Below are 23,086 nucleotides of genomic sequence, written 5' to 3' on the forward strand. Positions count from 1 at the left end.
TTCGAGCTATACTTAAACCCCGCAATAAAGGGCACGAAAGGTAGACCGAGTTCGGGTTTACTGTTGGGGGTAAAGCGCACTAGTGGCATAAAAGTGCTCTTCTCTAAACAGAAACCCTTGGATCCAACTCACTAGGGTTTCAACCCCCTTTACTTATTCCTGATTGGCAGTTGCTCATATGCAATGTATATTGGGGCCTGACAGTCCGAGAAGAGGACAAATTCGTGGAAGTTCTACTGGAAGCCATAGACGACGCGAGGATTGAATACTCGTCACTCGAAATTCTGCTATGTGGAGACTTTAACATGGAATGCTACGATAAGAAGCAGAGGAAAATAGAGCTCCTGCCTCTGAATGCCTCAAAAAATATAACGAGAGGAGTGACCATGGAGAAGGAACTAATTGCCAGGAACATACACATGGTAAACGGGAACTTGGCGGGTGACAAACCGGCCACCCCTACATGGAAACGGGCTGCCCAAACGAGCACATTGGACTACATTTTTGCATCAGAAAACCTCTTTGGCAAATTAACATCGTTGGAAGTGATCCCCACGATTCAGAGTGACCATAATATTCTGGAACTCAAATCTGAGGCCTGGGATAAGTTCTCGTCTGCATCAGGTAAGCATCTACCAAACCAGTTTCTTGAGTTAACTTCTGGGGGCAATAGACTACGTATGGGAAGAAAAGACGGCCCTGGCGCTGGATTCCTTATTCAAGGACCAAGGTCCCAATTTGATAGAATATGCAGAAGCACTGAAGATCTTTCGCCCAAAAGTTGTTGCCAAGGAAACCCATCAATGCAGCACTATTATGACCAAGTAGTGACAAAAAAAGAATTGGTAAGAAAAGCCAGGAGGTTATACGATAAAACCAGTGCACCAGCTGACCTAGTCCTGTATAATAAAGCTAGAAACAACTACAGGAACTGGCTTAAGCAACATAAACATCAAATGATGCAACAAGACAGTGAGAAGATGCTTCATCTACTATCTACCAAAAACATCACTGGTATTTGGAAATTGATTAATGAAATAAACATCCCTTCTGACTCAAAAATGATGAACCCCATAGCCTCAGAAGTTTGGGAAGCTCACTTTCGGAACCTTTATTCTATGGGGAAAATCTGTGGTCCTGCCTCATTCTTACCATCGAATGAGTCTTGGGACTTCAAATTTGGAAAACAAGATATCCTAGACCTCATTAAACACTCCAATTCTTCAAGGGCTGCAGGACCAGATGGACTTAGTAACAACATCCTTAAAAGGGACCTGGAAAAATGGCCTTTCGTTTATGTTGGTTTTGTTCAAGACTAAAAAAAAAGTTACCTAAATCTTGGACGACGTCCATAATTGTGCCGATTTTTAAGAAGGGAGACGGGTCCGTGCCCACGAACTACAGACCGATCGCCCTTTGGGATGTCATCGGCAAAATATTTGCAGCATTAATTTTGAAACATCTGAATGATTGGAGTCGGTTGGCAGAACATTTGGACCCTTGGCAATCAGGCTTTCGAAAGGACATTGGAACATCCCTAAATGTGCTAATCATAAATATAATCAAATGTATGGTTAAGGACAGGAAATACAAGAACATCTACATCGTGTCAATAGACTTGGATTGGAACAAGCGTTCGATTCTGTTGACCGCGGAATGCTATGGCAAAAACTGAGGAAATGGGGTTGTCCAATCAACCTGAGAGAACCTCTGGAATAGGGGTGTCACGGTATTCGTTTTATGACGGTACGATAACCTTCTTGCCAAATGACGGTATATCATGGTTATCGCGATATAGCAGGTGGAGTTAACTGATCTTAACAAATATTTTCTAAAAGGTCATAAATTGACAGATGTATCATCACAAACAAAACCAGGCACCCAGGGCCAGGATTGGGCTTTTCAACATACTTTCCACTGAAATGCCTTGCTTCCACCAAACACAAACACACGTGTGGAGGGGGTGGGGTGGCGCCTGCTGCAACTGCCAAAGCCAACCACACACGCTGTTTTTCATGGTGTATGAACCTGGCGCCATAGGCGCCAGGACTGGCACCATGAGGGCTTTTGAAGAGGATGCCAGGCTCTAGAGGCCCGAGTCCTGACTCCACCTGGCCAATGGGTTTGCCAGAGGGGGTTTTGGGCAAGGGTCGTGACAGCACTCCCCCCTAAGGCCCTTCCCATGGTGTTCCTTCTGTCTGGCCCAGGCTTGGTTGGGAAGTTCTGATGGAATGTCCTGATTAGACACACACACGCGCACTCTCTTTACGTTACAGCCTTTAGTTTACTTGCGGGCCAAAAGGTGTTCAGTAATCACTGACATGTTACCCTTTGGTATGGCAGCAGGGAATACCCACAGAGATGAGTGAATTTCACAGTGTGACTTATTATATGTAAATTCAATGATAGAACCAGGGAAATCCCCCATCGCCATATGTTTAGAGAACATTATCCATTATAAATATATAAACTCCAAAGCCGCCACCCCAAAGTAAACCTGTGTCGTCCTTGGCACTATCTATTCTTCCTATTGCTAACATATTGATTTTGTGTAAGGCATGTGTGGTGGAATGGCATTAAAAACTGCTCCAACTGAAACTACTTGGCAGAGGCACATCCAACAGTGCAAAACCAAGACTGCGCAGCAATTGCTTACTGCAGCCTTTCCAAATCAGATTGAAAAGCACACTTAACGGTATAACGGTATAAACAATGTGACGGTTATTATTGTTCAATTAAGTGGTTCACGGTATCTTTAACGGTATACCGTTATACCGTTACATCCCTACTCTGGAAGCACTACACACTGGGACAACCCTCAAAGTGAGGTTGGACAGACTGGGCAACCTTTCAAACAATGTGGAGGCCTTGAATGGTCTGAAACAGGGCTGTCGGTTGGCTCCTGCTGTTTTTTGTCTTTTTATATCCGATATGCAGAAAGCTTTCGAAGCAGTGAGGTGTTTCCCCCCAAAAATCGCAGAGACCACCGTGGGAAGGCTGTTTGCGGACGATCTCCTGTTGCTAGACCAGACGGCTGTCGGATTACAGCGGCAACTAAAGGCACTCGAGTTACATACAAGGAAACGGCCTTCGTATAAATCCGAAAAAATCAAAGATCTTGAGGCTAGGACCTATCATCGGCATGAAAAATCTAAGGTGGTTCCTATCCGGGGAAGAGGTACCAGTGGTCTCGACCATGGTATACCTTGGAGTAACCTTGAACAACAGCATCCAAGATGGTCCGGGTATCGTCAGGCTTCGAAGTAAAGTTACGAACTTAGCTTCACAAGCATTGTTAATTAAGCGACGATACTGTTCCTTCTTCCTTCGTCCTCTGATAGATTTCTACAAACAAAGTTGTGTCAATTCTCACTTACGCCGCATCAATTTAGAGGTTTGGAAACTGTTGGAGGGCCTATTCTGGAAAAGAGTATTGGTCTTACCGACATCAATTCCAATGGAAAGTGTGCGTAAGGAAATGGGCCTATACTCCCTTTACATATCCCCGGTCTGGAAATCCTTGACACTCCTTGGCAAATGTCTGCACCCACAGGAAAGAAGCGGATTTGTGGCAATTAATGAAGCAATCAAAAGAAAACTGATTCCGGTTCTAACCAAGTGGCAATTAATCTGCTTAGAAATTCTGAATATCATAGCATTAAAACTAGACAATCTTATGTTAAATCTGTTTATGGTAAAGAGGAAACTATTGGATTGGGATTGGACAGCCACCCTGGACAGGCTTAGTGTTTTGCCATCAATAACCCAAGGTATGAATGAGCACTACTGCAGAGGTACCATTCACCCGTATTTGGATACATTTCCCTCAAATACGGAAAGGCAGCGGTTTCTAAAATTCAGACTAAACCTTTTCCACACAAGAGAAGTCATAGGGAGAAGAATCAAAGAGGAAAAACCCAGTTTGCTGTGTCAAGGTTGTGGGCAAGAGGCTGAAACCTTACAGCATCTAGTGATGAACTGCGTTACCTTATCTAAGCACAGAGAGAAATGGTTGGGGTCGCACCTTTCAAATTTAAGTACTTCAACCTTGCAGGATAGGTGGTTAATCCTGAGAAGGGCAGAAAAAGTATCTATGACCTTGGCTTTGTTGAATTTCGTGAGGGAAATTTTTTCAATTCTGGACATTTAGTTATTCTTCCTTAGCTATACTGTTTTCTCCCCTATATATAACTGATGTAATTGTTTTTTTAAAATTCTCTTTCCTTACCTTCACTATGCATTTAAAGTTTCCTTTGGTAACTAATTGATGCAATAAAAAAATAATACAAGATTTCACTGATCCAGCCCTCTTCAGGACACCTCACAGGACCGGGGGTATAGGGGGTGCTGGATTGTGGTTCCAGCAACTTCCACCGCCAGCAAGCGTCCTTCCATTCGCAGTTGTAAAAGTCCTTCCAGGGCAGGGTCCCTTGAGGCTGAAATTCAACAGGAAGGTTAATTGTACTACAACTGGCGACTACCAAACTTCTGCCTGCAAATGGAGCAGGTGACGGATCTAGCGAGGTAGCCCACTGGAGAGCTGGACAGTCAAGGGGAGCACCTAGGACAGTTGGATCCTCAAGCATGTTGAGTCTTGGTTATGCTCACCAGTCCAGGGGTTGAAGCGGATGCCAAGTCTCATTTAGTCTTTTTTGGATAGTCAGTCGCCTGGTTTTCTATGAGGGATTCTTCGCTCCAATGGTGATATGAAAAAACGGCTGCAGAAGTTCTTGTATCCAAAATCCAGCCTCAAAGCAAGTCCAAGCCCGCCAATGGAAAGCATCTCCACCATTCAAACATGCAGTAGTTGTCCATTCAGGGACAATTTTTGGTTTCTCTCATGCCCCACACCTAGACTCACTGGCACCACAGATGTGTAGTGGGACCAGACGGCACCACACACAAAGGCCTCACTCGCCTGTGAAAGCTGCAGTTTTCCATGGCAGGTTCATGTCTTTATATGGGATTGCCTAACATGGCAAGGCAGGAAGAAGACCAAACGGCAATATGGCCAAAGAACAAGCACAAATCTCATGGCATGGTAATTTTAAGGCACTAGCCTCAGTAGCTATACACTGTGTAAGCGCAAATGTGTACACTGGAAATGACACAACAATGGTAGCAATTTGAATTGCTATTAAATTATAAATAGGCTATTAAGTCAAGATCCTGCTTGACTTGAGGCATATTTAAAAGTAATCAGTAATCCCAATAAGACTAGGGTGATAAAAACGTATCCCCATTGCACTGCATTGTATGATGCTGTGGGCAATGTTAAGTTACAAAAAGTAAGATAAAGAGGGAAACAGTTTCCCACTATTGATAGTCTGAACTACTGACGAGTTTCCCCATAATTATTTCACAAAAGGCAGAGGGGAAGTGAATCTGAAGGCTTTACTTCCCCCTCAAAAAGTCAGAGGTTCAAACATGAAACAAAAAGATTGGGTGTCGCTATAAACTATGGAGGGAAAGTTGACAAGAGAAATATTTGGAGTTGGATGGCCTCAGCAAAGACCCTAATTTTACATTCTTGCCCATATATCTTGAAGCCTTCGCTTTCTTCTACAGACTGGTCTGTACCTTTTTAACCTAGTACTTGCCACTTGCTGGCTGCACTACCGTTTGTTTTGTTTTTCATTCCTATGCTCAGCTCTTTCCACTTCCCCCTGCTCTTTCCCCCCGCACTTAGCATTCTCAATGTCACTGGGCCTAGTAAGATAGTTGTTTTGTTCTCCCGTGTTCCCCTCCCTTGCCTCGTCGTGCTCTGAAACACATGTATGAGCGCAATACAAATAAAATATCAATATCAACCTAATCCTTTGGGCCAATGGCTGTATTAAAAGGGCAAATAGTAGTGGAGCCAGTGGGCAGCCTGGTTTGCCCCCTCAACCTAGCATAAACGTCTAGGAGGTAATCCCTTGCACGCAGGCTAGAGTATGAGGCACAAATCAAGATTTGGGTTACTGTGAACATCCATGTTTCCCAGTATTAGCCCTCGACCCTAATAGACAGACCGGCGGGAAAGACGACGGTATAGCCCTTCCCAGTGCCGAAATTAGACCTACACCTTGTGGGGGGGAGGGGGGAAGGAACTAAAGAGTCAGGACTGTCACATTTAATAAAGAAACCTGTCCCCAAGGGTCTAACTAAGGGTTCTAGTTCTAAAAAGTCATCCTCAAAGAGCCCTGATAACAGGGATAAGCATAAAGACCAGTATTCTTCCAATAAGGATTAGAATAAAAGCCTTCGGGTCAAAAGTAAAGACAAACCTTTTAGTAAAGAGCCACACGCCTGATGAGGTCCCAGCAGAGGACATTCCTCAAGAACCTGAGCAAATCCTGATAGAAGTAGAGGAGGGAGACAGCAGGAGTGGAGGTTGTTGGCAAGTTACTATTACTTACCCTTGGGTCATCCCAACCTCTGCCAAATGGTCAGCCAATGACCTAGAGGTTTGAACAGAATGTCTTTCTTTGCCAACTTCTTTGAAGAGCACCCCCAGGCTTTTGAACGTTTAATAATACACCTCCTACCACTCAGGCATCCAGTTAAAAGACCATACCGCTATCTTCTCAGCCCTGCAATTCTTCCCAACCATCAGGAAAGAGATATTGCTCCCCTGCCGAGATTTATGATGCGCCATCCACTGAAAGGCCACGCATCTCCACTGGTCTTCATGACCTACATGCAGAGAAGGAAGAGTATCTAGACCATGATGAGGATGACATTGGGGATGTGGACGGGGGTCAGGACTATTATAATGAGGATAACAAATCAGTGGTCTTTGCTATGGACTCTCCAGTCCCACAAGACCCTCCCCCAACTGATTCCCCTGTTGATAACCAGCCCTTGTTTGATGATATCCTACTCAAGGCTGCTGAACATTTTGGCACTGACACTCAAGAAGTCCAACAGGACAAGGATTTTGCTGAGAACATCCTGGAGGACAAGAAGGCTGCCATACAGTTTATACCCTTGCTAAAATCTGTGCACAGAAGGATTCGACCTTCCCTAGAGATGCCCAACCAAACTAGGGCAGTGAATCCGAGACTAGAAAAACTATTCTGGCCGGCACCCTCTGACCCCTTTTACATAAGGGGGCAGCTCAAACCGGATTCACTGGTAGTCACTACCACCCGAAAGAGCGGGCACTCCCTTGGCCTCTTCCGAAGCTCCCCCAGACAGAGTGCAAAAAGCTGTACACAATGGTGAGGAAGATGGTCTCTTTTCGCAGCTTATCAAGCCAGATCGCCAACAATTCTACTCTTTTGGCAAGTTATAATTGCACAAAATGGGACGAGGTTATAGCCCAGGTGGATTCAGCTCCAGAACCCCTTAAATAGAGACTTGCCCTTGTAGCGGCTGAAGGTAGAGCTACTGCGAGCAATCTAGTTGAAAACAACTTGGATGCTGCAGATAACGCTGGGTGCATTATTGCAGAAGGCACCATCCTCAAGCTCCATGCCTGACTTCGTCAGTCTGGTTTTCAGTTGGAAACACAGGCTACCCTGGTCAACCTGCCAATAGAACCCAATGTTTTATTTGACAAAGCAGTAGAAAATGCGCTGAAGGCAGCCAAGGAAGAGTACGAGACACTCGTCCCTTGGCCATCTTACAAATAAGCAGATGGGGCAAAGAGGGGGCTGTTTTCGCCGGCAAAATTCTGAGGCTCCGGGTATGGTCCGAACCAGAGCTCCTCATGGAATAACAACTTCCCAGGGTTATCCTAGAGGCCGGGGTAGAAGCCCCTTCCAGGGGTGGGGGTACCCCTTCCAAACAATGACGCCCCGCTACAGGTCCCCTCCCATGCCTCCCCAGTCGCGGGACGGATTGCAAACTTCACCCACTCATGGGAGGGGATAACCCCAGACAAGTGGGTGTTATGTACAATAGCGGGAGGTTATTGCATCAAACTCCTGGGATTCCATCAAATCTTCCCCCGTGGCAAAAAAGGTAATCAAGAGAAGAACAGCTCATCTTGATGGAAGAAATCGCGGCACTACTCCTCAAGGATGCCATCGAGATTGTGCCGACCAATTGGGTAAACAAGGGTATCTATTCAACGTACTTCCTTGTTAAAAAAAAAAAATCCAACCATGCTCCCAGTATTAGACTTGCGCCCTGCAAACAAATATGTCAAGCCACAAAAATTCCACATGACAACGCTACAAGAGAATTCCACTGTTAAAAAGGGGGATTACATGGCAACATTGGACATGAAAGATGCTTATTTTCATATTTCAATGTTCCCAGCGCACAGAAGTTTCTTGCTTTCCAAAGTAGCAGAACAGTATCAATTCAAGGTGCTATCCTTCGGTATAGCCTCAGCTCCAAGGGTATTAACCAAGGTACTGGCGGTGGTAGCAGCGCGCCTACGCAGGGAGGCTATTCCAGTGTACCCCTACCTGGACGACTGGCTGATCACAGGAGAAACTTACCAGCTTTGCAAGATGAACACGCAAAGAACTATAAACCTTTTCCACTTGGGCTTCTCGATTAACGAGAAAAGTAAAGTCTGGTACCAGATACATCAAAACATTTCCTAGGAGCTGTTCTAGATACAAACGCAGGCTTAGCCTTCCCATCCATGGAGAGGGTACAGAACATGCTTCTGCAAATATCCCAGTATTAAGCCAATCTTCAGATAAGCGTACGCAAAGCGATGCGTTTACTAGGCATGATGGCATCGTGCATTTATCTGGTCCCACACACACCTGCACATGCGACCAATGCAGGAACTGTTGGTGAAACAAATGGTCTCAGGCAAGTGGTCTTTGGGACGATCTAGTGATTGTTTCACCCACTCTAGTTCAAAACCTAAGCTTGGTGTCGAGAGAAAATTTAATGAAGGGGAAACCCTTCCACGAACCGGAAGCGTTAGCGATCGTCACAACACATGTCGCTTTCCGGATGTGGGGCCCATTTCCTTCATCACACACCACACGGTCTGCGGACACAAGTCACGGCACAGAAGCACATCAACCTACTGGAACTATTAGCCGTCTTCAAGGCTCTACAAGCTTTTGAAGGGCATCTGACAAATCAGTCATCTAACAGACGGCACCCCTGTCATGTTTTATAATCAACAAACGGGGGCACACTCTCCAAATCTGTCCAGGTTAGCTCAGAAAATATGGAGGTGGGCCCTCAGATGAGGGATGTCCCTGTCCTCCCAGCATGTTGCAGAGGTACTCAACAGAGAGCCACTGCCAGAAGAACACGAGTGGCAACTACTCCCACACGTTGTAGACTACATCATTTCTCAATGGGGTTACTCTACTCTAGAGTTGTTCGCTACAAGAGAAAACAAGCAATGCCCAGACTTTGCGTCCAGGTTCCCCCAACCAGACGACAAGGGGAATTCGAAAAGGAATGGCGACAGGGCGTGCCAGTAATACTATCCCTAGTGTGATGTCCACTGTACCCATGGTCCTTCATGCATTAAGGTCCCTCAGATTTATTTTTTCCGCGATCGTGAGCAGTCGCTTGTCGTGGAGTGCAATTTCGGCTAACGCCATTGACTTTATCAAAGTTTAAAAATAGTTACTCTTCCTGTCCTTTTTTGACTGACATCTCTCGACGCAGTGAAAAATCAACGATCGAAGGACAAGACGAACCGTCGGAAGAAGAAACTTCGGATTCCATTCTCTCTTCATTCAATTCAAAATAGTTCTCAATTTCTTCTTCCACAAAGTCTTTAAATATGGGGTCCCCAACCAACATTTAGTTTAATTGACTCCACATCCCCTCCCCCCGACACCCCATCAATTTGTCATTTAATTTGAACCAACAGTAGTTCATGGTCTGACCATGTCATAGGCACAACTTGGGATCCAGCGACTAGATGCTTATATTCTTCCAACATTAAAAGGTCTTTCCTTTCTATTAACCTTTGGTGCCCTGACCCCCACCCCTGCTCACCTGCACAGGCTTGTATGACATCTAACCCATTTACTACATTCTTGCATTACCTTGGTTGCTGTCACTGATTCGTAGTGGAACCTGTGCCTATTGTGTATTGCTCCTCTTTATACTACTTTTGTCTATTGTCAAGCATCCTCCACACTGTTATCCCAGTCAACTCCCATTCCTTTTTTTTGTACAATGACACCTTCTCTTGGAAGGGGGCAGAGGGTCCTGTTTGGCCTAGGAAGCGAGATGTGGTAGCAGATAGTCTGGGGCGATATGATATGCGTTTTGGGGGTGAGAGTGGGTGGTGGAGAGATATCCAAGCGCGGGGGCGCCCAGGAATGGTAGTGGTTGTAATGTCGCAAGTAAGGCTGGTAAGGAGTTTGTAGGCTACTGTGCCTTTGGGCTTGGTGGTTATTGTTACGGTGCGATAGCTGTGATGGGGTGGTGGTGAAAGGGGATACTTTAGGTGGTCGGGGTGATGGCGTGGACAACAGTCTAGCAAGGCTGTCCCCAAGCTCAGTAAACATGCCTGCTGTGTTGTTATGCCTATAATTGTTTAGTTGTGCAATTGGTAAGGTGCAGGGGGCTCAGGTAGGGGACATGGGCCTTTTCTTCCTGCTTGCACTTAGATGCTGTGCCATATAAAGTGAGGCAAGTCTAAATGTTAAATAGCGGAGGAAAGTTAGTGACCTGGGGTATGCACGTTCCTAATTAGGAATATCGTTCGCTGTAGTTATTGTCAGGAAGTTATAGGGGCTTGCCGACTGGCAATAGGGAGCAATGTGATTTACTACATAGGCACTCGGTTGAGGACCCGTTTTGGCGTAACAGACGCAAAGGGCAAATCTACTAACCAAAGTTGGTAGATAATCCTTTATCCACAAGTGGCGTAGAGGACATTTAAGAACCATACAAGTGCGAGGAGCTGAAAGGGAACTGTACCAGAGTGCATTGGCTCCTGTGGAGAAGTTTCTCCGGTCCACCCAGCTCAATTTCGAGGGTCCTGGCAGCGATGGGTCACCCCTTTTTGGGGTCTGGCAATACTCACCAGGTCAGGAGTTTCAGAGAGACTAGGCCTTCAAGAAGTTATCTATAATCATTTTGCCCCACAAGATTAAGGCAAGGAACTCTGCAGAGTGTTCCTTCTGATCTTCCTGGAGATGCAGAGCTTTGCTATCTGATTCTTCTGAGCGTCCGAGGATGCTGGTGCAGAGCTTTGGCCCTTCACGTAGCAGGCCTTACCGAGTGCAGGTATAGAGACATGGCTTTGTGCAATTGTCTCCCTTGGGAACCAGTGAGTAAACACTGGACCCAATCTCGCACCAAGCGTAATATAAACCAGGGTGTGGTCTTATGGCTGTCATTATCTCCAAACATACTCGGGCATTCTGGAAGGGTCTCTCTCGCACAGAAGTATGAAGCCACACTATCCCAGACAGGCATCGCCACACTATCCCAGACAGGCATCTGCATCTGACGGTCAGAACTGATTTCAGGCTGGCCACAGCCTGCAGTCCTGGGTGACACGCACACCCCGTGGCCAAAGAGGGACATTGGGGGCAGGAGGGAAAGTCATGTGAGACCTCAGGTCTTCGAGGCAAGTAACTGCAACCTCCATTTTGATAAATGGAGGAGGGGGGGCTAAAAGGCCTCAAAACAGTGTGGAGGTGCATTATAAATCAAGACCCAGCTTGGGAGTTCACCCAATAGAATCCTGCTACACAGATCAAGCCACCCCTAGTCTGGCAACATGACTGAGTGGATACTTCCTGGGAAACCTAGGTACCTATGGAGCACCCCTGCATTAGGAGTCGTATTAACTTTCAAGCAGAGCACAAACTTACAATGGTGGATCAGATAAGGCTTGAGGTTAAGCCTCACTTGGAGAAAAACTGTCACAAAAACCCCAAACAGCAGAAAGTTCAGTGGTGAAAATCAAGGAAAGCTGGGTGGAAAGATAATCTAATAATTCTCCTAAATAGAGATGCTGGTCCTTAATCCTTGCTTTCCTTCACAACACTTTCCACAAAAGAAATGTCTCCAACCATACTGGAATAAAGGCAGGGGCGGAGGAGGAGGAGAGGTGTTTGACATGTGGCTGTTGGTAACGCCGTTTGTAGAGGTATGCAAGCAAATGGTAGTGACCTGTAAACCCCATTCTAAAATTCTGAAAGGAAGTAAAATGGTAAAGATGTTTATTGGCCATGCCTCCAATCTGTGAAGGAGGAAAACCAAGGATAACCTGGAATCGCCATGTTAAAGTAGTAAAAAAATGTTTGTGGTCACTCATGCAATGTCCGTCTCTTCCTTGTTTTCAACAACAAGCAGGCCATTGTAATTGTTATAGGCTTAGTCCTAACATATCTTTGCATAAAAAGTTTAAATAAACATTGGACATATGTGGTAGATTAGGTTTGGGAGTAGGGTGGCACACAAATGTGGCTGATAAGAGCCTCCTAAAAAAATGCTAATGCTTGAGGTTTTCTACCTAGCCTGCTCAAAGTATGACCCCAAATTGTAAGGACCCGTAGTACTTTAAAACCTTTGAAACAATCTTTTTCATCCTTCAGGTATGTGCTTGGCCATGAAGCAATGAAACGGATGCAGAACTCCAATGTGCTCATCTCTGGGATGCGAGGCTTGGGTGTAGAGGTGGCAAAGAACATCATCCTCGGCGGGGTGAAGTCTGTCTCTATCCATGACCAAGGCAATGCAGAGTGGGCAGACCTATCCTCCCAAGTAAGTGTTCATAGCTCATCCAACACATGATGCACTGCACATTTTAAGGAACCAATCCCCGGATCATGGTAGCACAGTATGGACTCAAGGCAACCTCTTGTTGGGGCGATTGGATCAGGGGCTTCAGATAGTTTCTCTGGTACATATGGCCAATGGGAGTGAGTTGGGGGCGGGGGGATGGAAGTGGCTTTTGATGGAGATTATGAATCCATCCTGCTTGTCACCTGGTTCAGTCCTAAACGCCACCACCGTCTGATGTGTGATTTTGTCTTTAACAAAGCCACGAGCAGGCTAGTGGTTGATTGCTGCCCATCTGTGAAGAACCTATATTTTAAGGATGAGGAGAGGCTGTTGACTTAAGTTGAGGTTTACTCTAGCTGTGATCTGGTTGGATACAATTGCAAAGGCAGTAGTACGTCTTAAATCTACACCGCTTATGCTGTGTGTCTAACCAGCAAAATGGAGGACTAGCAATTATCTGTATGTACGCATGTGTTTGTCAAGGCTTGTACATCTTAGATTCACATGCTTTGCCTATGCCTGCATCTAGTGGTTGGTTTGGCGCGTTAAATATTTAATTCAAACGCAGGGTGTCGCCAGGGGCATTCCTGTAATATTATACCTGTATGGATTCTGGGCCCATGATCCTTCACGCATCAACGTTTTCAGATTGTTCTTTTTCCACATCAGTTGGCCATGACTTTGAGAAGCTGAGAAAGTGAGAAAGACATTCCACTTTTCGGTGCCAGGCACACGTTTAGCTCATGTTTTCTGATGACCGATGAAGCAATGTGAATTGACACCGGACTGCTTTTCTCTCTTCGGCGCACAGTAGTGAGAGCGGGGTGGTCTATACATTTCTTCTCAAAGTCTAGATGATGCCTTTATAAATTCTGTCCTGGATGGAACTCTGAATTCTCCAGCATGGGGTCTGGCATGGAGTCACATGCTCATGAATATTCCCTGTCAGGCGCGGAATCCTCTGTAAAGAAAAAATCAGTTTCAATTTCACTACTGAACTGTCTTTCTCCTAACAACCAATCGCTGGTCTCTGGGTCATACTGCCCCAGTCAATGACTGCCCTCTACCGATGCCCCTCCTCTGACAGCCATCTTCAGATTTTTACCGCATGTTAGAGTGGTGGGAGTCCTCGTGATTAGCTCTTGGGCTTTTTACTGTGTTTTGCCCTTTTTCTTAGAGTTTATTCTTTTTCCGGTCAATCGAGCCTCAAGCGCCATCATCCGACTAACGAGGACCCGTTTTTCGGATCTTTCTACGCCCCTCAAAGGCGATTTTTCATCGAGTTCCCTTTTTGGAGGATTCCGGAAGATTCTTTGGGGCCTACTCTGTGTGGAAATGGCTGAAGATAAAGGCGACTCAATGCCTCTGTTCAGGATCTGCCCTGGATGTGTACTATGGAACCTTTTCCTGGTCGATGGGCACTCCCTGTGCCTTTACTGCCTACATTCCGACCAAACGCACGTGGAGGAGGCCTGTGCGTTCTGCAAGGATATGGTGCCTCGCACCATTAAGGACCGTCGCAAGCTGCTCTCCGAATGGCTCCAGACGAAGATCCCTGCTGCGGGTGAGTCCCGGCAGCAAGCCTCACCCAGCAAGAGAAAATCTGAGCGGTCTGCTAAGACCTTTGAAGGTGCTCTGGTGATGGAGGCCTAACATAAGGCAAAGCAATGTGGGCACCGGGAGCGCCGTTGGGGACGGGCTTCTCGGCGGCTAGGTCAGGAGCGGCATTCCGCCACCTTCCACCACGAGCCAACGCTCCGGGTCAGCGAAGAGTAAGTCGGACCATCCAGGTAAACTTCTGGAGAAGTCCCAGTCAACTCTGATGGAGAAAGCCAAGGGGGAGCGGGGCGCTGACAACCTCCCACCTCTGCCCCCACCCCCCCAAGTGAAGGCCTCGAGCGCAACCAAGGTCGTGAAGGCCCAGGTTCACCAGGCAAAATCTTCCCTTGAAGGAGTGGTGGCATCCCTAGCTAAGGCCGCTGATGCGGGTTTGCGAGAGGCGGCCCCCAAGATTAGCGTTTGCCTGCCTGCGCGGACGGAATAGTCTTTTCTACACATTGAGAAGACACTGGTGAAGCCGATGCTGATCTCCCCTAGACCGTCCTCACTGGTCGAGCAGAAGGTTGGGGGTGGTAGTCCTGCAGGGCTCGGACATCTCCTCCTATGAGGAGCTTTCTGGTCTGAAAGCCGTATTGGATAAGTTTGTCGAGGCCAGGTCGTAAGGGAAGGACCCTAGCAAGGCGGATGTGGAGAGCAGCAAGGAAACAGACGAGGAGCAGCAGGATTGTGAGGAGCCGGAGGAAATCGCGCCACTGCCATCGCTCCTGTAACCGCCTCCACCAGCCGACATCCTACAGGCACTACATACCTTTTGCTCAGATCCGGACAAGGATGCCTGTGTCGCCGGCGGGAGATCCTGTGGCACCTGGACCGTCTGGGGAGCCACCTGTCAAGAGGAGAGTTCACCCTCCACCTCTTTGCCATCCTTTGCCGCCATCCCCTCCTCCGAGGGACGATACGGAACCAGGTACAAACATCGATGAAGTGGACCTCCTGTCGCCAGTGCCCAGGGCCTCACCGCCTGATGAGATGCCATGATCTCTAGGGCCTCGGAAATGTTCCCAATGGCTCCCGAGGAAAAGGAAGGCTTCCTGTACCAGCGCCGGGAGGCCAAGAGGAAGACCGTGCTTTCGATCCCTCTAGTGGACATTTGGGACGAGGGGCTGTCCCTTATGAAGAACCCATCCTTGGCCCCGGCGAAGAGGGACCGGTACGAGAAGTAGTACAGAGTGCCGGACTCTGTACCCAAGTGTCTCAGATCCCAGCCGTCCACGGACTTGGTGGTCTTGGTGAGGAAGAATTCTTCCGGATCTTCTGTGTCAACGTCCTCTTGCCCCCGGACGGCGAGGGGGAAAAAAGCTGGATGCCATGGGGCGACTGGTAATCTAGTCGGCTGCGACGATCAAGGCGGCCAATGCCCTGGCCATCGTGGCCCGTTATGCCAGGGCGCTATGGTTTAAGATCTCCCCCCTCCTGGACTTCCTTCCTGATGACGAGAGGGTGGAAGCGCTGGAGATTCTGCAGGCAGGTGAGGTGGCATCGGACAATGCCATCACGCTGGGCACGGACATCGCTGACACTGGGTTCCGTCAGATGGGCAAAGGCGTTTGCCTTAGTCGGCGGGGTTGGTTGAGGGACACTAGCTTCTGCCAGGATGTACTGTCGAGGGTGTTGGATATGCCCTTCGATGGGGACAACTTATTCGGCAAGACTATGGACGAGTCACTTCAGGACATCAAGGCAGATACCAAGACAGCTCGTGCTTTGGGCACGCTCCAGCAGCGACGGCCATCCTTTCGGACTTCCAGAGGGAAGTCCCAGGGGTCCTCCAAAGGTTTCGGTGATGGCTCGTCATCCTATCGTCAACCGTCCCACTCTTCGGCTCAGGAAGCCTACCGGGGCCACAGCAAGTCGTCGCCATGGTACCCAAGGTGGAGCCCCATTGCGAAACAGGATTGAACCGGCCGGGATGTCAAGCCCCCACCCGCGCACCCCAGTGGGAGGCCGGCTGGTGGACTTCGTCAGTGTGTTGAAGTACATATCCACCGACCGTTGGGTGCTGGATGCCCTGGCCCACGGGCACACCCTGGAATTTCAACAAAAGTGCCCGCGCATTCCACCAGTGGCCATCAAGGAAGACCATGTCCCTCAACTTCTAAAGGTACGGGCCATGCTGAAGAAGGGCGTGATAGAATTAGTCCCAAAAAGGCTCTGGGGTGTACTCTTGGTACTTCCTCGTCAGAAAGAAGACTGGCAGTTGGAGACCCATACTAGACCTCCGCCGCCTCAGCAAGTACATCAGGTCCCAGAAGTTTTGTATGGTCACCCTTCAGCACGTGCTGGGACAACTGGAAGAAGGGGATTTCCTATCGTCGCTGGACCTGGAGGATGCCTATTTCCACATCTCCATTCACAAGGGACACTGCAAGTTTCTGCGTTTCGTGGTGCAAGGGCCATATTATCAGTTCAAGGCCCATCCCTTCTGATTGAAGTCGGCACCAAGGGTTTTCACCAAGTGTCTGGCACCAGTGGCAGCGCAGTTGTGCCTGCAGGGGATTCACGTATACCCCTACCTGGACGATTGGCTCATCCGAGCGAAGTTGAGAGAGACCGCCATCAAGCACACGGTGGGGACCATCCGGCTACTCTTAGAACTGGGGTTCTTGATAAACTTTGCCAAATACTGCTTGGTGCCATCGCAGGACGCTCTGTTTCTGGTTCCCTGGCTCAACACAGTGTCGTGCCTGGAGTCCATGTTGGAGGAGAGAATAGCGGTCATCCTGGGCAAGGTGCAACAGCTGTTGACCCTGAAGGTCGCAAGGGTGAGGTCCATGAAGTCCCTCCTCGGCATGTCATGCATATACCTTCTGCGCCTGTGCAGGCTGCAGATGCGACCGCTGCAGGAGTTCTTAGACACACGTTGGATCCAGGTATCGGGAAGCTTTGAGGACAAGAGCAAACTCGACTTGAGTTTCCGTCGAGCGATTCGGTGGTAGGGTGTCCGCATCTGTCGGCGGGCACAGATTTCCAGACCCCTTCATTCCCCATCAGGAGATGGTCATGACGGACACATCCCTGGAAGGATGGAGAGCACACAACGGTCGTCTCCACGCAATAGGCCTGTGGCTAACAGATAAGTCGTTGCACATCAATGTTCTGGAGCTGCGGGCAGTGTTTTGGGCCGTCAAGTCTTTCCTTCCGTCCCTCAAGGGGAAGGTGGTGCGGATCTTCAGACAACACCACCACAATGTTTTACATCCGGAAGCAGGGAGACACCTGATCCCTAGCGCTTTCCAAAGAGGCACAGGACCTATGGCGATGGGCCGTCGCCCAGGAGATGTGCCTCGTCCTATTTCATCTGGCAGGAGTGAAGAACACCGTGGCCGACTCAGCAGGGAGCGGCGCTCGTGCCATGAGTGGGAGCTTCGGCGGGACCAAGTGGATCTTCTATTCCGACGATGGGGCCCAGATCGATCTGTTTGCGGCCATGAACACCAAGTGCCGGAGGTTCGCTAGCAGGTTTCCCCAGCCGAGGAGCATGGGGGTTTCATTCTCCTTCCCCCTGGGACAGCCTGTTCCTCTATGCGTTCCCCCCCCCGTTGCTCCTGCGGTTCATCAATCAACTCAGATGGTCCCGGTGCAGGATGGTCCTCGTCGCACCGGCGTGGCCGAGGCAGATATGGTACCCGGACCTTCTGGACATGTCGGCGTCTCCTTCAGTCAAGCTTCTGGCGGACGCAGAGCTTCTCGCCAGGGAAGGAGGTGCGATTCTGCACCACAACCCAGGGTTGCTGAACTTGCAGGCCTGGCTCCTGCAGCCCTAGAGTTTGGTGGATACGATCTCCTGGCGGACTGCAAGGAAGTGCCTGTCAAGGCCAGATCTTTAGCTACACTGAAATGCTACGGATATAAGTGGAAGAGGTTCACAGACTGGTGCCGCACACAGAAACTCAATCCTCTACGGATGACGGCTCTGCAGGTGCTGCCATATTTATTGTCGCTGGCCAAGGAGTGGTTGGCTCATGCTTCAATCAAGGTTCATCTGGCGGATATCTCCAGCTACACCAGAACTCTGGGGCGCTCGTCGTTATGGTCACACCGCCTGGTCAAGGAATTCATCAAAGGGCTTTTGCGTTTGTTCCCGCCGGTGAAGGCTGTGGCCCTAGCGTGGGAGCTCAATGTGGTGCTGACTAGGCTCATGAGTCCCTGTTCGAGCATATGTATTCGGCACCGCTGAAGTTTTTATCGTGGAAGACCGCGTTGCTTGTGGCCATCACCTCCGCACGACGAGTGGGAGAGATCCAGGCCCTCTTTTGTAAACTACCTTACTTGACATTCCACGAGACGAGGGTGGTGCTACAGACACCTCTCCTTCATGCCCAAGGTACCGTCTGACTTCCAACGAGCCCTTGATGTTACCTGTTTTCTTCCCGTCGCCTTCATTGCCGACTGAGAGGACTTTGCACTCGCTGGATGTGGCTAGAGCGTTAGTTCTACGTGGACTGCAGTGTTTTCGGATGACATCACAGCGGTTTGAACTTTGGCCCTGTGAACCAAGGGAAGTCCCTCTCCAAGGCTTCCATTTCCAGGTGGCTCTCCGGCTGCATCACCCATTGTCACCGGTTGGCAAACCGACCGTTGCCTGGCCGTCTGAGCCCATTCGACCAGAGTGATCGCTGCAACTACAGCGTTCCTGTCTGGTGTGCCCCTGCTGGACATCTACAGGGCTGCTACGTGGAGGTCGACGCACACCTTCACGAAGTTCTATTGCGTCGACAGAGATTCCAGGGAGGAGTCAAGAGTTGGACAAGCAGTGCTGCGCAACCTGTTCGCTTGAAGGTGAGCCTGGTGAGAAGGTAAGAGATGCTTAATGTTGAGCCTTGCCGCCTCCCGCGGTTGTGCATGTGTATACTGCTATGTATTCTTTATTCATGAGCATGTGAATCCATGCCAAACCCTATGCTGGAGAAGGAACAAATTACTTAACTGTTGTTCTCCACCATGGGTTTGGCATGGATTCACATGCGACCCCTCCCGCACACCCCCCTGCGGTTCTTCTCTTGGTCCTACTGCCACTTTCAGTGCTACCAAATCTGAAGATGGCTGCCAGAGGAGGGGCTTAGGTAGAGGGCAGTCATTGGCTGGTGGCAGTATGACCCAGAGACCAGTGATTGGTTGTTAGGAGAAAGACAGTTCAGAAGTGAAACTGATTTTTTTCTTTACCGAGGATTCCCAGCCTGACAGGGAATATTCATGAGCATGTGAATCAATGCTGCCGAACAGTTACAGGTAAGTAACTTGTTCCTTACTTAACTTAATCGTATTTCTGGTGATTTGTATCTGCTTGGATTCACATGTGCCCACCCTTCCACCCCTCTTGGAGTTGAAAGAACAGACATCCTACACCTTTTCTTCTTTTGTACTCACTCGTGCATTCTCTTCAGGCTCCCTCATGGCAGAACAAAAACAACTGGGGGGGGGACTTTGATGTGTGAAGGATCTTGGGTACATTAAATGTCAAGTTAGGGGTAGTGTTGAAGACACGCCCATGTCAACGTCCTTTTTTCGATCTTTGAAAAAAGCATTGCTTTGCGATTACCACTATATGTTGGACTGTTTGCACAGCATGTGAATCTAAGCAGATGCAATCATCAGAAATATGATTATGGTGAATAATTTGTCTTTTGGCTAACCAGGCATTTAACTGCTTAAACAGTTTTCTTTTCATAGTTTAAATGAATATTTGTAACTTAGTACATTTTTTGTATTTTGATTGTAAATCATTTTCTGAAGTAAATCTTACCTGTTCTACTTTTACTTTTTAAGGTATCTTCCTGTTGCGGAAGAATTTTGCCCAGAACTTCATGTAATATTTGCTGGTTCTGCTTTTGCGTGGGAAAGGCGCTTCCCTCGCCCCACTTCTCCTTTTTACTATTCTTATTGTAACAGTTGGGAATTACTGAGTAAACATGGCATCTGAAATGTATGCTCATTGTTGGTCTAGTAATGTTTAATTTGCTACAGTTTTACCTGCGTGTCGCTGACCTGGGCAAGAACCGAGCTGAAGTCTGTCACCCATGCCTCGCTGAACTCAACAACTATGTGCCTGTGACCGCTTACACAGGGCCATTGACTGAAGACTTCCTCATCAAGTTCCAGGTACTGCAGACTTGTTTAAATTGTTTGTATTGGGGTTATTCGGTTGTGCCATTGGGACCCAGGTTTAAGTTCAGTCACCTTTTGTAAAGTGAAAGGATTCAATATTTTTTGTGGTCACTGCACATCCCTTGATGGCATATTTGATTACAAGCAGTTGAGTTGGCTCAGTGTGATGAACAGTTTTGGACATCAATATACTAGTTAGTATTCCTTCAGGCAATAAGGTCTGTCCCATTAAGTACTGTGAAAGCATGTTGTTGGTCATCCGGATCTTCAGTTGTCATGCCAATCTACTGTACTCAAGGCTTGTGTTTATGTAACACTTTAAATTTGTGGCTTTGCAGGTTGTGGTTCTCACCAACTCTTCCATAGATGAGCAACTGCGGGTGGGCGAATTCTGTCATGACAAATCCATCAAGTTTATTGCAGCTGACACAAAAGGCTTATTTGGGTAAGTGTTTGCAGCGGTTGACCAGCTCTTTTGGAAGAGGCTGACCTCACTCAGCTTAAGATTCTTTTTGTTTGGGTTTTCTACGTTTCCATGTGTTCTCTTCATTAAGTTTGTCAAGCGATAACTGGAAACTATTTGAAAAGAATTTTGTTTTCAAATAAACTGCATTATTCCAAAGCTTAGTCCGACATCTCAGGTTTGCTTTTTTTTTTTCTCCACATGAATGTCACAGAATCTTGGCCAACATATCCTATAACATGATCAGGTTCATACATGCCATTATGTTCATTTCATTTGGTAAATGGTAGTCAATTACTGCTTTTTGGTTTTCACATCTGTAAGCGGAAACATTTACATTTCAGTGCATATTGGAAGAGAAGACGGTGTGTGAGTAGGGGCACAGCTTGTAGGGATGTTTGGCTTTTTACCCACCAATGATTACTCCTTGTGGCCATAGCAATCCCTTTGGCAGTTTCCATGCGTCTTACCCCACCCTGCCTGAAATGCCTCGTCCCCTCCCACAGGGATCTGTTTGAGCTAGTTTTATCACTTGGTGACATCAAACTTTGTGCTGTATATGCTGTCTTACAAGAGTTAATTGCTTTCAGCTGTAAATTGGCTCCTTCTGCAATAAAACATGTCTTAACCACTTGATTTATAAGCAGTGGCCTTGCATCTGTTAGACTGAAGTCTTTTTAAAAAAGCATTTGCAAAACGAACAGTTTTGACTTGTGTATAGATATTAGGCAAGCACTGATCGTATCAAACCAGCTAGGATACCCACCATTTTCCATCTGTTGCCATTTAATGCCCAGGAAGGGTCGTTATTGCAATGCATATGCCTATCCCATGCCTGCACAATAGAAAAATTAGATGGATTTGCCGGAGCTTGTTTCTTTATACTGTGACTTGCAGCCCTGCATTTATAGTGGAGATAATAGAGTTCCAGAGTGTCAAGACAAAATTTTTCTTTTGCTGATTTTTAGCCTACCCTTGAGAGACCACAGTATTTCTGCTGGCTCTTGATATTTCTGGACTCCTTTTTGCAATCCGGATGCCCTTTCCATCACACTTGCACTGAAATTACTTTTTGGGAAGGGACTGTTCAATCCCCACGGCGACCAGTCCAGTTGGACTGTGACGAATCTGGACTATTGGTCCTTTCTCTGCAGAGTGGAACCACCCCCTATGAGGCGAGGGAGGTCGGCCAGCTCAGGAAAACCCTCCCATAGGTTTCTGGGCAAGTGGAACCTCGCTGTGAGTGACTCCCTGCTCGGGGACAAGGACTCCCATTTTGGTAAGGAACTCCCGGTCCAGAGTACATTGTCTGCCTACATTGGAATTTTCTTTTTTTGACGTACATAAAGACGAACCTTGAAGGGAGGAGAGGAAATCCTATGCACAGGCTAGTTTCAAGGGAAGATGTCCTGGAGTGGCAGAATCACTCGAGTCTGCGGAACTGGTGGTAGCATGCGAAGCAAGCTGATTACTAGCAAGACGTTGGAAGGCTGGCGTCCTGACCGACGAAGAAGCCAAAGTCAGGAGGGACACTGTAAAACTTTCTTGTCTAAAATTGTGACCAGACTGCAGCGGAGAGGTTGGATCCCCCATCTTTGATGCGAAGTTTATTAGCTGCTGAGCAGTTGGAGGGAAGCGAACGCTCCCAAAAAGGTAAACCACTGAGAGGAGCGAACGCTGGTACTAGAGGCTGGAGAAGCCATCCGGGTTACAGGAGCTGGGAGAGAAGACATATGCCCTGCTAAAGCAAGCCTGGAAGCACGAAGCATAGTGAACAGAACTGGGCGGAGAGGGATCCTGGAGGGTTTCATTGTTTAATATGAGAACAGTACACCATCAAACACGGAGTGAGAAATTGAGTTTTTAGGAAAACCTGGTCTTTCCTGAGAAAAGGAAACTATTGAGTATATTTTAAGACTTAAGTTGGCATACAGTACTTATAGAGGCAGTGAGGACTGTACGGCGAGAAAATGATTAACTTTTGTGAAAAAGATCCAGAACTTTTAAAACCTAATTTTAAGCAGATCTAAGCATTGGGCTAGGCGGGAGCCAAAGACTGAGGCTATTGCTCTGGCCTACTGTCTTATATTTTTTTTGTTAGCCATTAGGAGTTGTACAGAGGACAATTTCTTTTGTTCTTGGCAAGCACCCTTTTAGTTTGATTAGGCAGGCAACTTGCCTCAAAGTGTTAGGGCTTGATGGGCGTTTTTCTTTTTTAAATAAACCATT

At 47.7% G+C, this 23,086-nt stretch overlaps 1 protein-coding gene across 1 annotated transcript in view; it reads left to right on the top strand.

Moving 5' to 3' along the window:
- UBA1 (ubiquitin like modifier activating enzyme 1) overlaps nt 1-23,086 on the top strand; it is a gene marked incomplete in the record, with an annotated part of 790,705 nt that overhangs the window by 156,755 nt on the left and 610,864 nt on the right. Inside the window, 3 exon segments of the mRNA XM_069645505.1 lie at nt 12,480-12,648; nt 20,254-20,388; nt 20,733-20,839. Of these exon segments, the coding sequence (XP_069501606.1) occupies nt 12,480-12,648; nt 20,254-20,388; nt 20,733-20,839 (411 nt within the window).

Source organism: Ambystoma mexicanum, chromosome 2p (assembly GCF_040938575.1).
Source record: "Ambystoma mexicanum isolate Mex_15411 chromosome 2p, UKY_AmexF1_1, whole genome shotgun sequence".
In the NCBI taxonomy this organism is placed as follows: Eukaryota; Metazoa; Chordata; class Amphibia; order Caudata; family Ambystomatidae; genus Ambystoma; species Ambystoma mexicanum.